The sequence below is a fragment of the Pongo pygmaeus genome, chromosome 1 (assembly GCF_028885625.2).
Source record: "Pongo pygmaeus isolate AG05252 chromosome 1, NHGRI_mPonPyg2-v2.0_pri, whole genome shotgun sequence".
In the NCBI taxonomy this organism is placed as follows: domain Eukaryota; kingdom Metazoa; phylum Chordata; class Mammalia; order Primates; family Hominidae; genus Pongo; species Pongo pygmaeus.
In genome coordinates, this window is record NC_072373.2 from 132,375,098 (window position 1) to 132,391,453 (window position 16,356).

The following is a 16,356-nucleotide window of genomic DNA, read 5'->3' on the forward strand; positions in this document are numbered from 1 at the left end:
TATGTTACTAAAGTCATTAGAGGAAGGTAGAATATATACTGTTAACCATATTTAAGAAAATCAAGATGGAAAATATTACATATGTAAAAATACAAGGAATAAAGAAACAAAAACACCAAACAAAATGCCCATAATGTGATTTTGCTAGCATCATATCTATTTAACAAATAACATTGAGATTTCGTAGCTTATCAGCCAACGTGATGTTCCTGATAGCTGTAGTTGTCTTGCAATTCTAGTTTTAATTAACACACATTTCATTTCAATTTCCCAAGGCATAATGTAAGCAAAGCTTTACCTTTGTTGTCAAGGAATCTTTCTTCTAATTCTTTCTAAGAATAGATTATTTCTTGCATGGCAAATATTTGGGGCCTCAGGCTTTTAGGAAAGGGAAATTTGAATAGGTTCCCATTCACAAAAAGGAAGGAAGCCTTGTGCCTGTCACTGCATGGAATGTTCTTGTTATGGCTTTGTCCTCATTTCTACCAGGGATCTGCTGCCCAGTGATGACCATCCTCCATCTTTCCCACAATGTCTGTCCATGGTAAAGTCAAGTCGTGCTGGTATCCATCCCAGTAGATTCACACCAAGATCAAGATACTCGTCTTTGCAGCTTTCCATACACGAAAGGAAAACTCAACTGTTTCCATCCCCATTTGCACACTATTGTGTATTAGAGTAGAATCAGACTGTATAAATACAGAATGAGCATCTTTCTTACATATTACAAAATCAAAGACATTTTCACTCTGCTGTGGTGGAAGAATTGGGATGTCTTTATTCCTCTTTGATAAATCACAAAAAGCCACTATTAAACTAAACTATTGTGCCTTCTCCCACAAATACCCACCTCAAAAAGGTTGGGAGGTCTTCTTGAATCTTCCTGCAGAGGCACTGAATAAAGTAAACCTAAGATTAAGTATTTTGAGAATCACCTCCGCCAATTAATTCATTGGCATGGCATTCCACTGCTCAACTTTGAAAATGGCATACTTACTCAGTTTGCTAATATTCTATTAGAATGTTTGGACCTGGTGTTTTCTTTTATGTCTAACCTTCATTATATATTGGTATGAAGGGTATTTGATTCATAAAACAAACAGTGAAATTATTTTTCTTTTTCAATTTAATATGTATTATTTAAAAGTTAGAATAAATTAAAGTTCTAAAGCCTCACTATTAGATAATTTTAATAGCATCGAATTCTACTAATTCTAATAGTAACACTATTACTTACTATAAAATGCTTTGAATAATACATATTTAATTAATGTTCCAGTTTAATGTTTTTGATACATTCCGGAGTTCTGAATATTCGTTATTAATCTCACCTTGGTTGTCCCCTTATTATAAATTTTCTGACAGTTACCATATCTGCCAATATAAAAACAGAATTACTATTTTAGGAAGACAAAACATGGCCCTCTATGATCCAGTTCCAGTCATCTTCTCCTCTCCAACTTCTTGCTCCATTGCTTGCTTTGCACTTTATATTCCTGAAACACAACCTTTTTAGTAGGTCTTCACATACAATATGCTGTTCTTTGCCCTTGAGGATGGTGCCAGCTCTGCCCTCTGACTTCAAGAGGCACAAGAGCACAGCAATTATGCATGTTGGCTCTGAAATTAGACTATGTATGTGACTGCAATAAAGGTTATGTAAGCTCTCTTGTCCTTTAGTATCATTATCTGTAAAATGAAAATACTGATAACACTTCATGGGGCTGCTGTGGGGATTAAATGAGTCAGTATATGCAGTACTTAGAAGAGAGCTTTACACTTAGGTGCACTATTCAGTGTAGCTGTAATGACCAGTTCATGGGTATACATTGCTCTTCTTCTATGACTCAGCTTAAGAGACTGCTTTTAGGAACATTTTGCCTTCAGAACACAAAGAAACCTACCAGGCATTGTGCTTCCTTCCATATGGCAGGAAATGTGAGATGCAGCTATTTGTCTTTTACTTTCAAGGAGACTTACTGGCACATACTTGATAACTGGATCTCTAAACTTCAATCAAGAGGCCAGTCCCTGATCATAGAGTTCATCTTCCACCCACTGGAGTGCAGATATTTTAACAGTTTCCATCATACTCACCACCTCTTGTTCATGCTGTCTGATCTGCCTGATGTCATCAATGTAATGAATCACTGTGACGTTCTGTGGGATGTCCAAATCGCTTCATATTACATATATTATTACTTAAAAGAGTTGACATATCCCTGAGGCAAAACTGTAAATGAATATTCTTATCTATACTCTGTAACTCTGAACTATTTCTGATCTCCTTCTCTAATTGGAGTGGAAGAAGTATGCATTTGCCAAATCAATGGCCCCATGCAGTCTATGTGTGGCCTTATAAAACTTCTCTAGCTATAATACCACATCTGTAACAGAAACTGCAATCAGGACTACTCTTTAGTTAAGCCTGCAGACATTTATAGTCATCCTCCAGAAATTCTCTGGTGTTGGCAGGGGACAGGCTGGTGGATTAAATGGGGATATGACAGGGACCACTACCATCTCTCCCCATCCCATTGCACCCAGGATAGGATATTATCTTTGATTTATTCTCTTGGCTGGATTTTCAGATATTTTCATGTGGCCTTCCCAACTATGATAGCTTTTATAGCTCTTACTTCACAGACCAAAGACCCAATGTAGGGATTACTTCAATTGACAAGTGTAACAATTTGAATTATGCTCTTAGAGACTAGGAGAACGATCACTGACTGAGTTGTGGTTTCAGTGGACCCACTGTGAACTAGACTTCAGTCAGGCTCCATTTTTTACCTCACCCTGTAAGTACCCACTCTTATGCTTCCAAGTATCAGTGTTACTGAAGAACCAGTGCTTAATAGTCCTTGAAATGTCTGATCATTCCCCTTTTTCCAGGGCTTAGTTGCTTGGATAAATGACCATAGTTTCTTTTGGGAAAGGACTAGGGGAATCACAGTATTTACTTGTAGGGATGTTTCAGGGTCTTTCTTCTTAGGGACACTGACACCTCCATGGTCAGCAGGTTCCAGAAGTGAAAATTGTCCCATGTCTGGTAACTGACCAAGTATTGTGACTTTTACTAGGGATGACTACCCTCTGCTTCCTGACTTTATTCATTTTCCCTTGACAATGTCCCTTATCAAAATCCTGTCTTTTCCTTTTAAAGGCCCTATTGAAATCCCACTTCTCTGTATTCTCAACCTTCTAAGTTTAGCTAAAATGACTTTCCCCAGCCTCTGAACTCTCATACACATGCAGTGATCATAGCCTGTTTTATGTTATATGTATTTGTGTATATCTTTTGCCCCTACTTGACTGTACGTTGATGTTGGAAATGTGTCTTATTTATCATCTTATTATTTAAATGCCCCACATCGTGCTTTGAACATATTATGCAAGCTATGGAAGTTTACTGATGGTTTTAATGACACTGGCTTTTCTTCTGCATTTAGCCCTTAATAGAAACATGTTCCTGTTCTATTTGTATACTATTTTGTGTATGTAAACCTATATACTAAAAGACAAAAATGTTGTCACATTTTTTATCTCATAGAATTTTTGGCTGACTTTTCATTCTTTTTGATGTTAAATATTAAGATTTTAATTAATCATATGCCAAATTTCCTTATGCAAAATATTGTTTCTTATAGATAATTTGTGGTAAAAGCCTTTCAGTGAATGAAATGACTCTTAGCACTTTGAAAGAAAAAGGCTACAAAGCTGCTTTCATTGGAATAGGTGAGTAGTTTACTCTTAAATATATTTATTTATAATGTATTTTTTATTTCCTAGCAATATCCAGAAGAATGACTGCCTTCAGACATTTTCATGATGAAAGTTATATTTGTTCAGGGAATAACAGATAGAAATGGTTGGCCAAGTAACTAAATTTCTATTTTATAAGTAGGAGTGCTGTTTCACCTTAATTATGGAGAGATTTTGGGAAGATGTTTATCTTCCCATTCTTTCACCACACCATCATCACCAGTGAGAATCTCTAGGAAGAAAATATTTTCAAGTCATACCACCAGAAACTCAGAATCTGTCTAGAGGCTGTAGCTTTCTTTTTATGATAAAAACAATTGATTAAAGTGATAATAAAGGATGGAGTTGGCTCGTTCCCTTTGCTGTTCATTTTTCAAAATTTTCTAAAGACTTTTCTTATTTGGTTGAATTTTTTAAATGTTCCATCAGTGTTCTGAAAGTCCCATAGACAGTGTATTACTCCTGAGGCACTCAATGTATACTGTTTTCTCATATTTTGCCTAAATATGTTACGGAGAATGAGTTTTCTAACATTTTTCTTCCACTTAGTATTTACTGAGAGAGCAGAGAGAACAAGTAAGTTGGCTTGACTTAGTCTTTGCCTCATGAATGTCATATTCATTATCTGATATGATTTGTACTATGGGCAATTACGGCATATAAACTGAGTATGTTAAATCGGGGTCCCCAAACTCGGGGCCACAAACTAGTACTGTACTGTTAGGAACCTGGCCACACAGCAGGAGGTGAATAGTGGGCAAGCAAGCATTACTGCCTGAGCTCTGCATCCTGTCAGATCAGCATTAGATTAGATTAGAATCTAATGGCATTAGATTCTCATAGGAGTGCAAACTCTATTGTGAAGTGGGCATGCGAAGGATCTAAGTTGCATGCTCCTTATGAGAATCTAAAACTAATGCCTGATGATCTGAGGTGGAACAGTTTCATCCTGATACCATCCTCTTTCTCCAGCCCGGTCCATGGAAAAATTTTCTTCCATGAAACTGGTCCTTGGTGCCAAAAAGGTTGGGGACCACTGCGTTAAATTCTTACTCATTTTTAATATAAACTCATCGTCTTGTATTTTACTTTCTCTGTCTCTTCGGCAGTTCACACTCAGAATATGAAGTTCTAAATAATATCATCTCTTTAAGTGATCACACACTGAGTAATGTTTGTTTTGCCGCTGTCCTTTTTCTTTGCCTTTCTGGAGTGCAGTCATCATTAATGCTTTGTCTACTAAACTTTTCTTATCAAAATGCCATTTCTAAGGCAATGCCTGTCAGCCCCTTTATTTAGGTGAAAAATTATGGAAAGCAATATAAATTTGCACTGTCTTCTAGCTCCTAAATGTCTCAACTGAACCTCCTTCCTTTCAGAAAATTTTGGGTGCCATTGTCGTTAGTATCTGTCTATATGATCTTAATTACAATGTTATATTTATTGTGTATATCAAAAGTAGGAAGGAGGCAAGATCTGATATTTTCCCTAGGTTCTATTTTTAGGCATACTATATTTGACTTCAGCTTTACTTTTCAACATTACATTTGTATTGAGAATTTAATGTAAAGAAATTGGGCAGGTGTCTGTAAGTTCCAATTACTGTCAGTATACACATGATCAAAAATGCTTGGTCAGTAGTAAGTGGAAAATCTCATCAGGCTTTAGGTCTGCAATACTGATAATGTTATCAAATAACTATTTGAGATTCACCAATATACTAAAAGATACATTTTCCATTATTTGAGTATATACTAACACAATTATTAATACATGTATCTGTAGGAACTTCGTCCACAAAGAATCTTTGTACTGAAGAAATATGGACCAATAACATAACCAATACATTGAAATATCCAAATTAATTACATAAGAAGCAAATTATTCCAAAAATTTGGAATAATTAAATTGTTCATCACTCTGAGTAGTTATAACCATGAAACACCTTCCAACTGAAATAATCAATAGTGTTTCAGCTTTTTAATTTAATTTTATTATATTAAGTCCCCTTAAGTATATTATTTGATAATGCTGTACTGGTTCACAATACAGTTGTCTCCATTTGACTCTGCACTGAGGTGTGAATACAGCATTTAGAATGTAGAGTCCTTTCATATTTATGTGCTGTGCATTTTCATGCTGAGAAATGAATCTTTGACATTTTGGTGTAGTGATGTGAGGAATGCAGTTATGCTCTATTTCAGTATTTTGTATGAAACATATACAAGAAAAATTTCATCATGTCAAAAAGAAAAGCTCCAGTCTGTGGAAGACAAGTAGCCGTATTCTCTAGGAAATGTTTATTTGACACTCATGAGTGTCGATTTGGGAATTTATGACCTTTGTATTACCATATAACTGTCAGTTACTTGGACAGCCACACAACATTACATGTTTTTGTTCATTAACCTTGCTTCCATATTGTAATTAAACTTTACTCACTTATTTTATCTACCGTTTCTCACTGATTTTGTAGGAGGAAATGTAGAATAGGAATTCCATATTATTTAGGATATATGTTTGGGCACTTTCAGAAAACAATAGAGGGTAAAACAATATAAATGTTTAGTTCTTTCTCATGTAACAATGTAAGCCATTTTCAAACCTGAATTCCGTCTTTGGTCTATGGGTAGTTACCACGTTCACATTCATGCTAATAGAAGTGGGAAAGAGGGAAGCAGCTCCTTCAGTCTTATATTTATGAGCCAGAAGTTACACAAATCAATTCTTCTTTCATCTCATTGTCTGTAACCTGAACATATAAGCATGGCAACAGCAGAGGGTGCTGGGAAGTATTGCCTTTTGCTGGGTGGACATAATCCCCATCAAACATCTAGAATCATAGGGAAAGGGAATGACAGATATTGAGAGAGGATAGAAATGAAAGTCTCTGTTACAGGTGTGCATCATCATTAGTATTTGACACAGGAGATCAGTAAAGTACTTAGTAGCAAAGAAAACACTCTTAGTACCTGGTGCATACATGTTGGTTACATAGGTAGTTTTTAAAAATGGAGATGCTAGGCCAGGTGTGGTAGCTCACACCTGTAATCCCAGTACTTTGGGAGGCCGAGGCGGGTGGATCACGAGGTCAAGAGATCAAGACCATCCTGGCCAACATGGTGAAACCCCGTCTCTACTAAAAATACAAAAATTAGCTGGGTGTGGTGGTGTGTGCATCTGTAATCCCAGCTACTTGGGAGGCTGAGGCAGGAGAATTGCTTGAACCTGGGAGGCGGAGGTTGCAGTGAGCCGAGATCTCACCACTGCACTCTAGCCTCCCGACAGAGCGAGACTCCATCTAAAAAAAAAAAAGAAAAAGAAAAAAGAGATACTTTATCTTTCTGTAGTTGGAAATGCCATAGTTATTAATCTTGTGTATTTATAACTACCATCTTATTCTATGTTAGATTATGTAAAATTAAAAATATTTTTAATTAACTATGACATAATGAAAATAGTTCATTAAGCCTGTTGTATTAAGATAAGTCTGTTCACATGTTTCCTGATTTTAACTATAGTGTGTGATATTGCTCGTGAAAAGTCTCTCACTTTTAGAGTTTTCTCTAACTAATACTACCAGAGTCCAAGGAAATTATCTCATTGAATGTACATCATTGTTACTTCTAAAGACTTATGTCTCTTGAACCATGAGAAGTTTAGCTTCTTCTAAGTACTGAGATAAAGCCCTATGTGTTATTCAAAATTAGTCTGTTATGGTCACAATAATTGAGTCTTTGTTAAAGACTCTAAAATTTTGGTAGTTTTACTGAAATCAAAGCACCTGGACAGCATGTTACTGAAAATATTGAGAAGTAGAATTGGAACATCTACTGTACAAGGCTTTTAAAAAATATTGGATGGCTCTCTTTGTTTGGTATTGAAATTGACATAATAGGTTACAACCATTGTTTCTTCCTTTTTATTTTATAAAAATAACCAGAAAATAATAGAATAAAACATATCAAAGTGTGTTGGCTATGGTTAGGGCAAGTGTTATTTTGCGAAAAATGTTTTTCAGCTGTGTGTTTGTGTGTTTGATGTGTGTGCTTGCACATTCACACTGCATTAAAATAAAATGTAGTTTTTAAATGTGGCTCTAGTTAAAGTTTGATAGCCAATGCTATACAATGTAAGGACTCTGATGGACTAAACACCTTTTTCCCATAGTATACTCAACACCTATCAATAAGTAGCTATTAGTGAGTTAAATAAGTATTGAATTACTACAATCACTGTCCCAAACACTGTGCTAAGAATTTAAAAAACAATAAAGAAATCTGAATTCATTGTTTAGGTTGGTATTAAATTGAGTCAGAAATATCGTAAGACATTCAAAAAGAACAACCATATTGCACAATTTCAGGAGTGGGACGTAGTGAGGTAGACGGGCTGGACATGGGTATAGTTCCTTTTTTTTTTTTTTTTTTTAAAGTTCTGTGGGTAATTTTATTCTAGAGCCAGGTTTAAGAATCACTGTTACAGATAACTGAAGAGACAGACCCTTGGTCTTTGTTTTAAAGAAGCCCATTTCTTTTTCTCTTTCTGATTGTCCAACTTCTGATAATTTTCATCTCATAGCCTCATAAAACATGATAGTGCCAAAAAGGTTAAACAAGCATGCAAAGGAAAGAACATCCAGTAAGACACATTTAGGTAACTGATCAAACTTTATATATTCTTCTGCCAAGTTTTTCTTTCTTTGAATTTTTGTTTTTAGAATGCATGAGAAAGAAGGGGTTAAAGGGAAAATGCAGTGAAATCCATTATAATAGTCACAGTAGACACTATGAAACAGGAACTACAGGAAGGTGTTGTAGAGATGAATAGTCACCTTTTCAACACCAAGTGCTTTACTTGTGTCCACCCAAAAGATTTTCCTTAGACTTACTTCTTGCTACCACCACTCCCCTCACTTAATGCCACTGGAATACTGCTGTGGCCTCGACCAGTCTCTTTGGCCACCACTGTTCACACAACAAAAGTAGTAATCATGCTGAAATCAGATCTGATCATTATTCCTCACTAAAACTCTTCCATAGCTCCATATTTCCTTCCGGATAAAGAAAAGTCCCCACAAAGGTTTTCAAGGCTCTTCTTGATTTGGTCACAGCTATGTCTGTAATCACTTCTCCTATTAAATTATGTGATTCAGCCATTCTGAACTGTTTTTAGTTTTACCTTATCTGAAGTTTTTTAACCTCAAGTTTTGGACATGGGCCTAGAGCTATCTTTATTTTCGTATTTGTGTTCTTGACTTCGATGCTTTTTTTCTATTTGATACAATTATTTTACTTGTGATGATCTACTCCCTACCTTCATACTTTAGCCTAGATTAATGAATCATCTTCCTCACCCCCTGCCCCACACAAACTGTATGTTCCTGCTCTCTTTCTACATGTTCAGATTGGACTTTTTACTGTAGTATAGCACTTCTTCACCTTCTTTATTATAATTGACTAGTTACATGTTTGTTTCCACCACTAGAAGTTAAGCTTCTTAAAGACTGTCTAGAAGTTAAGCTTCTTAAAGACTGTAGATTCTGTCTACCTTCTTCTTTGACAGATGTTTGGTGCCTAGCAAAGTGGCTGGTACATAGTAGGAACTTTATACATATTTTTAGTTATTGATTTTAAAATGCAACTCTTTTGACTGTTTTCCAAAATAAAGTAAATTTATAGGTTGCTTAACAAAGTTGGCAATTTTGGTGTATTATAACATTGCCCAAACCCAGGGGGAATACATTTTACATTATTATAATTTTGGTATTACATTATTAATGAAATAAACAAGTAGGAATTAGTGATATTAGCAGTGGTGATATTGGTAATAATAGCAGTAATAGTGAATAATATTCCAGGCTCAATTCTTAACATGATCTATCCTTTTAACTCTTAAAATGGTCCTTGAGGTCGATATTGTGAACACTCTTTAATGGATAAGAAAATTAAGACTATAAAAGGTAACAGAAAAGAAGTAAATGGCAACTGAAGCATGGAAAATGAGTTTTATAAAGAAAGTAAAAAAAAAAAAAAAAACAAAAAAAAAAACAAGTGCAAATATCCATACTTCAATTGTGACTCAAAGCCAACATGACTCTCTCTACATTTCAGCATCTCACTTAAGATTCTTGAAGAGGGTAAGCTCATACTCAAGAAGAATTAGTCTTTATATTTAGCCTCATTTTTCTTATTGTTATCACAAATTGGTTTTCTTTTAGTTACCATCAGAAATTAATATTTTTTTAAATGTGAAGATTCCCAAATATTATAACAGACAACAGATAATTATAATTTAAAAAATCCATTGAGAGATTGTGGTATTAAATTTGCTAGAGTGGCCTTTAGTTAAATCTCTCATGCCTTCACAAAGCCAGAATTCTTCTCTATAAAAGTTATTCTTAATTGGCTTCTTAATCAGGAATTTCTAAATTGTACATAGTTGTGTGTACTTTCTATTTATTCAGAGGAAAATGCAATAAAGTTTTTAGACCATTTGCTTTACTTCTGTCCCCAGATAAAAATGTAAATTGTTTAGTCACTATCCACAACTATGAATAGATTATTTTAAAAAATAAACCTGACTTAATTTTAAGCAAAAAGCAAGTCTTGAGTATTTTGCCAATCCACTTTTTTTATTTGTAATATTGTTTAATCTAGTGTCACTTGTAAGTACTTAGGTATAATTGTAAAATGGCTCCCAAGAATTTGGAAATGAGGGAAATAGAATTCCAGCTGAGAGTTCATTAAATCATTACTTAATGAGTTCATGCAAAGCCCCAGAAAGAGATAAAATAGATGTAGGGCAATTATTCTTTGATCATATTAATATATCTATAGAAAGCACGTATTAATCTGCAGAAGCAGGCAATGGGGGCTGGTCATCTTTAGAAGTATTGAGGAAGAAAAGGAACCTGCAGAAATATCAGCAATATTGACAGTGTCTCTTTTAAGGCACCTGAATCAATGAACGGGGAGTTCTTTGAGCCCAGGTCGTAAGATAGACAGAGAAGTCTATTTTAGAGACCTCTGAATCTTCTTGTTCTGATTCCAAGCTCACCAAACTGCCACTGATTCCTAAATAGTTTGATTATGGGAGATGAGCATGGGAAGGGGAGGTTGCAGTGAGGTGAGATGGTTCCACTGCACTCCAGCTTGGATGACAGAGTGAGGCACCATCTCAAAAAAAAAAAAAAAATACATACATAAAAATAAATAAATTAAATAAAAAGAAGAGAAGACAAAAAGGCAAAAGAAAAGAAAAGTTTATTCTGTGTTCATATATAATGAAATATATGTCATTTATAGTAAAGAATATAGTTTTCCTTTTGTCATTTTTGGTTGTGTGCATATATCCCTCCCCTGTCACCCACACAAACACAGTATATTAAACATTTATGAGAGTTGGTGTTGGTTTTTATCCTTGAATTGCATAATTTCAGCACATTTCTTAACTCATAATACATCAATAAAGTTTTTTGAAGTTAAGTAATTGGAAAAAGAAAAAAAGGAAACAATGGAAGAAATGAAAAGCAATGTAATAACTTGTTGAGAAATTTTGAGTTTATACTTGATTACTTCACTGCTTAAAATTCATGGATCTTTCCAAGCATCCTCTTTTATCTTTTTTTGTTTTTGACAAAATGCAAAGACATATTCGTTAGTTCTGATTAATGACTCAAAGGCACTCTTAAGTCATTCCTACTTTGATGCCTTATAATTATGTCAAGTATTACATTACTGTGCTGAATATCAGATATTTTCTTTAAGTATTTTTGGTTAATTTTTAATGGTAGTACTCGCTAGGGTATTTAATGAGCGTTTTGTGATGAAGATGATGATATAAGGAAGTATTTTTTAAAATCATGGCTTTTTCTACTGGTAGAAGTCTTTACATGTTGTAGATGATCAATAAATATCTGTTGAAATATTGATTAATTAATTATTAACTCTAATTAACCCTATTAACTCACTATGTCTTCCATATTATTGTAAAAAAGGAGATAATTTATTAATCACTAGGGTTATTTTAACATTATATAGCTTATATTCTTTTTATTTTAAAAAAACCTTTTATAAAACACATTATATTTTAAAATATTTTATCTTCTTTGCATTTACCTTCTTTGTGTTTATCTTCTTTGTATTTCTTTGGATGGAGACATGGAGGAATTTTTATTATATTTTTCTATATATGTTTCATGGAATAAAGACATATTTTACTTATGGTAGTTACCTAAATTAGAGAAGTAAAACAGTTCTTTTTGGTCTTTTCATTGTTTAAGCATTAATTTTCTTTTAGTAGAAAATTAATGGTTTAATTAACTCTTAAAGTGAAGTTCATAAGAGAATTGGAAAATTACTGAACTAAGCAAAATGTTGTCTTTCAACTGCTATTTATGGCTGCCAGTTACATTTTTTGCGGGAGATAATTATCATTTGAACCTGGAAGGGGTTATTATTGAACGTATACTATGGGTATTATCTTAGTCTTGTTGGGCTGCTATGCCAAAATAGCATAGACTGGGTGGCTTCAATAACAAACATTTATTTTCTCACAATTCTGGAAGCTAGAAGTCTGAGATAAGAATGCCAACATGGCTGGGTTCTGGTGAAGGCCCTCTTCCTGGCTTGAAGATGTCTGCCTTCTCCCTGTGTGTTTCTATGGCCTTTCCTTGGTTTATCCGCATGGAAAGAGAAAGACCTCGGATGTTTCTTCTTTCTATAAGGGCACTAATCCCATGATGGGGCCCCACCTTCATGAATTTAACTAAAACTAATTACATCCCAAAGGTGCCATCTCCAAATACCATCATGTTTGAGATTAGGGCTTCAGCATATGACATTTGTCCTTAGGATCATCATGATGTTTTGTTTTGTTTTCTTTTCTGTTTGGTAATCATACTATAGGTCTGCATTGTCCTCTAGAGGTAGAATATTGATGTTGAAGGATAAATTTTAGGATACCTAACAAAATTAGAAGTTACTGAGATAGTGGATATTGTCAAGAAGACTTTTGGAACATCACAGTACACAACCCTTCCCCTCTGCCCTCTGTAATTCAATGAAGCTGAATGTGGAGAATTCAAGACTACATTGGATTCATGTGCACAGTACACAGTGGCTTTCAAATAGAGCTAGGAGATGTACTATTGGATAGCTATTTTCATGCTACAAACCACACAGCTCTTATCTTACAGATCGCTGCTATGTAAAGTTTGGTGAATTGAAGAAGGCATACACAGAAGAAGAGAGGGGTTAGTAAGAGAAAAGGAAAATGGCGTGGAAATGGCAGGGATTGATGCAAGTTGGAGGAAACTAGGCATATTTCCATATATGATATATATTTCTTTCTAGAACAGTCTTACCAAAGTACAGAAATGTGAAATTTTGGAGGATAATTTTGGAGGATAATGTTTTATCCATTCCTTATTTCCTGTTTATTCCAGTTAAGCTATGCCATCTTTCGTTAGCAGGATTAAAGTGATCTAGTAATCTCTTTCTTTGTCATTTAAACAGCTTTTTTGACTTTAAATGCTTAACACCTGTATACTCTAAAGCAAGACCAAAGCTTTTAAGGGACTGCATTAAATATTTTAAGTAACAAATCTATTTTAGGAGCAATACAATTGAAATTTATATCAAATAAGTTTTTCTTCACATCTTGACTTTGAATGATTTAAGGGGTGTCCAAAACAGTCATATTGTTCCCAACTTCCCAAATACAATCTAGTTTGGTTATATTACTTTTTCTGTTTCTTAAACTCATATTACTTAGTACTATTATAAGTTATGTCAGGAATTAATGTATGGGAAAAACAATACTGCAAGAATGATTACGATATGAAGTCAGAAACATAAACTCTTAAAATGCATTATTAAGCATTAATACTGTGGACATCTAAGAAAGTTTTATTTTTAAAACAACGTTTTGATTTATTTACTTTCCTATCTCAAAATATGTAAGGAATCTTGATGTGTGTTGTCATCTTCTGATTAACCATGCAGTGCCACCTGGTGTGCAGATGGAAAGAACATTACACATCAGAGGCTCTGTTCACACCCACCCCCACCATACACAAGCTTACATGGCAGAAAGTTAACAGATGTTCATTTTGCTTGTGTTACTGAGATACATTGTGCATCCAACTCTTAATTCATAAGTTAAATTTGGAGATTAAGATATTGATATGTGGGTTAATCAGTCAAAGATTATATTAATACATCCATTATGAGAATAAAGTAATATTTAATTGGAAAATTGCTTCTTTGGATCTTTAAGGTCTTATTTTGTGTTTCTATTCTTTCTTTTTAAAAAAAAATTACTTGGTAGTTTTGTCTATTGAGCCTTATCATCTATATTTTACTGATAAATTTATCATTCCTAGAATACTGTAGTTTAAAACTGATTGCTATTTAATTTCTCCCTGGTTAAGTTTCCATCTTACAGGAAAAAATAGCCCTCTTTTGTCTTTTATGGAGATTGTATCATAGTCAGGTATTTTTCCACTTCTCTTACTCTTTTAATGCCACTGTTGGTTGATCACATTTTAAAGTGTATTTTTAAGCTTCTGCAATATACCTAGCAGTGTGCTAGCAATTATATGTTACAGAAAAATTAAAGAGGTTATTATATATTTAGAAAAGTAATTAATGCATTTTAAAAATAAGAACTTTGTGCATATAAATATAATAAATAAATAGAATAGCTACATTTATTGAAGTTCTGTGCAAAGTCATGTTTAATTCTCACGAAGTAATTTTGGATTAGTATTATTCATATCTCTATTTTACATTTATGTAAATGGTATCTAACAGATAGTAAGTAACCTTCTCAAGTACTAGAATCTAGATTTAACTGAGGTCCCTCTGAAACCAAAGCCCTACTCTTGGCTAATACATTAAGTTGGCAGAATTTAAATAATCATTTTTTAAAATTTATGTATGCATTCTTAAAAAATATTTTAAATTAATTCTTTTTAAAAAATTGTGGTAAAGTACACATAGCATAAAATATACCACCTTCATCATCTTTAAGTGAATAGTGGGATTAAGTACATTCACATTGTTGTGCAACCATCAGCACTATTCATCCACAGAACTCCTTTCCTCTTGCAAAACTGAAACTATACCTATTAAGCAACAAATCTATGAATTTGACTATTCTATGTACCTCGTATGGGTGGAATCATACATTATATATTTTGTGTGTGAATGGCTTATTTCACTTAGCATAATGTCTCAACCTTCATTCATGTGTAGCATGTGTCACAATTTTATTCCTTTTTAAGACTAAATAATTTTTTATGTATATATCACATTTTATTTAATATTAATCAATCAATGGACATTGTATGGTTTCTGACTTTTGGATATTGGGAATAATGCTCCCACAAACATAGGTTATACAAATATTTCTTTGAGTCCTTGATTTCATCTCTTTTGGCCACACATCCATATGTGGAATTGCCAGAAAATTTGGCAACTCTGTTTAATTTTTTGAGGAGCCAACATACTGTTTCCAAAGTAGCTACACCATTTTATATTTCATCAACAGTGAAAAAAAGTTCCAGTTTCTTCACATCATTGCCAACATTTGCTAGTTTGTTTTTGTGTGTTTTTTGATAGTAGCTATCCTAATGGATGTAAGTAGTATATAATGATTTTTCATTTACTTTTCATTTGCAGCCTGCTTGTTACCAACAGAAGCTTGCAGTGATAATATATAGATAAAAAAAATTTGTTAAGTATATAAACATATGATTAATCAACAAGATGAATTAGAAAATAAGAACCTCTCCTATAAAAATTAAATGGCATTCACTTTTTTTGATATTTTGAGGGCCTCAATTAGATTATATGCCAAAGGGATGAAGAGAGAGGGCCAAATTCAGCAGGAAGACCAGTTTTGAATTGGCAAATTATAGAGAGGACTATTAAAAGATAGCAAAATATCTTATATTTAAATTTCTAACTAATAAAAAAGTTAAGTGAGTTGTCTACAAAATTTGTCTATAAATGAACAGATATCAAATATTTTGTATGTTGTGGGATGTGTGGTCTCTTTTGTAGATATTCAGCTCTTTACCTTTGTAGTATGAAAGCAGTCTTAGGGTATATGTAAACAAATGAATATGGCTATGTGCCAATAAAACTTTATTTAAAAAATGAGTAGAGGGGCAGATTTGCTCAGCAGATGATGCACCAGAAAAATTACTTAAGAACATTAGTTGCTTATATTTTCTTCTTGTTTTAAGAAAAAACATTTTAAGTGGAAGTCTAGTTGAAATATAAATCAAGTGAACTTTTGTCTAGTAGAACCTAACTTGTTTTGCGTGCATGCATCTGTTTGTGGAATTTAAGAACGCCAACATAGGTAGCAGAAGAGATATCTATCACTGATTATTTTGTACTAGCACTTTAAAATAGCTGAATTTTTGTGAAACCCCCCATGGTGAGAAACCAACCTTGTTTCTCACTCCTTAATTACTATTTTAGCAAATAGCTTATTTGAAAGGTGTATCCAAAAATATATTTTCCTGATACCGTGCTTGTGTTATTTTTTTTAAATATTACTAACACAAGCTGCTGT

The 16,356-nt window shown here is 33.6% G+C and overlaps 1 protein-coding gene across 4 annotated transcripts in view; it reads left to right on the plus strand.

Moving 5' to 3' along the window:
* The window catches only part of DPYD (dihydropyrimidine dehydrogenase), an 844,474-nt gene that overhangs the window by 245,085 nt on the left and 583,033 nt on the right, over nt 1-16,356 (plus strand). For all 4 annotated transcript variants that reach the window (XM_054437947.2, XM_063652706.1, XM_063652704.1 and 1 more), the window contains one exon: nt 3,651-3,738. In XM_054437947.2, the coding sequence (XP_054293922.1) occupies nt 3,651-3,738 (88 nt within the window). The remainder of the gene's footprint in view (nt 1-3,650; nt 3,739-16,356) is intronic.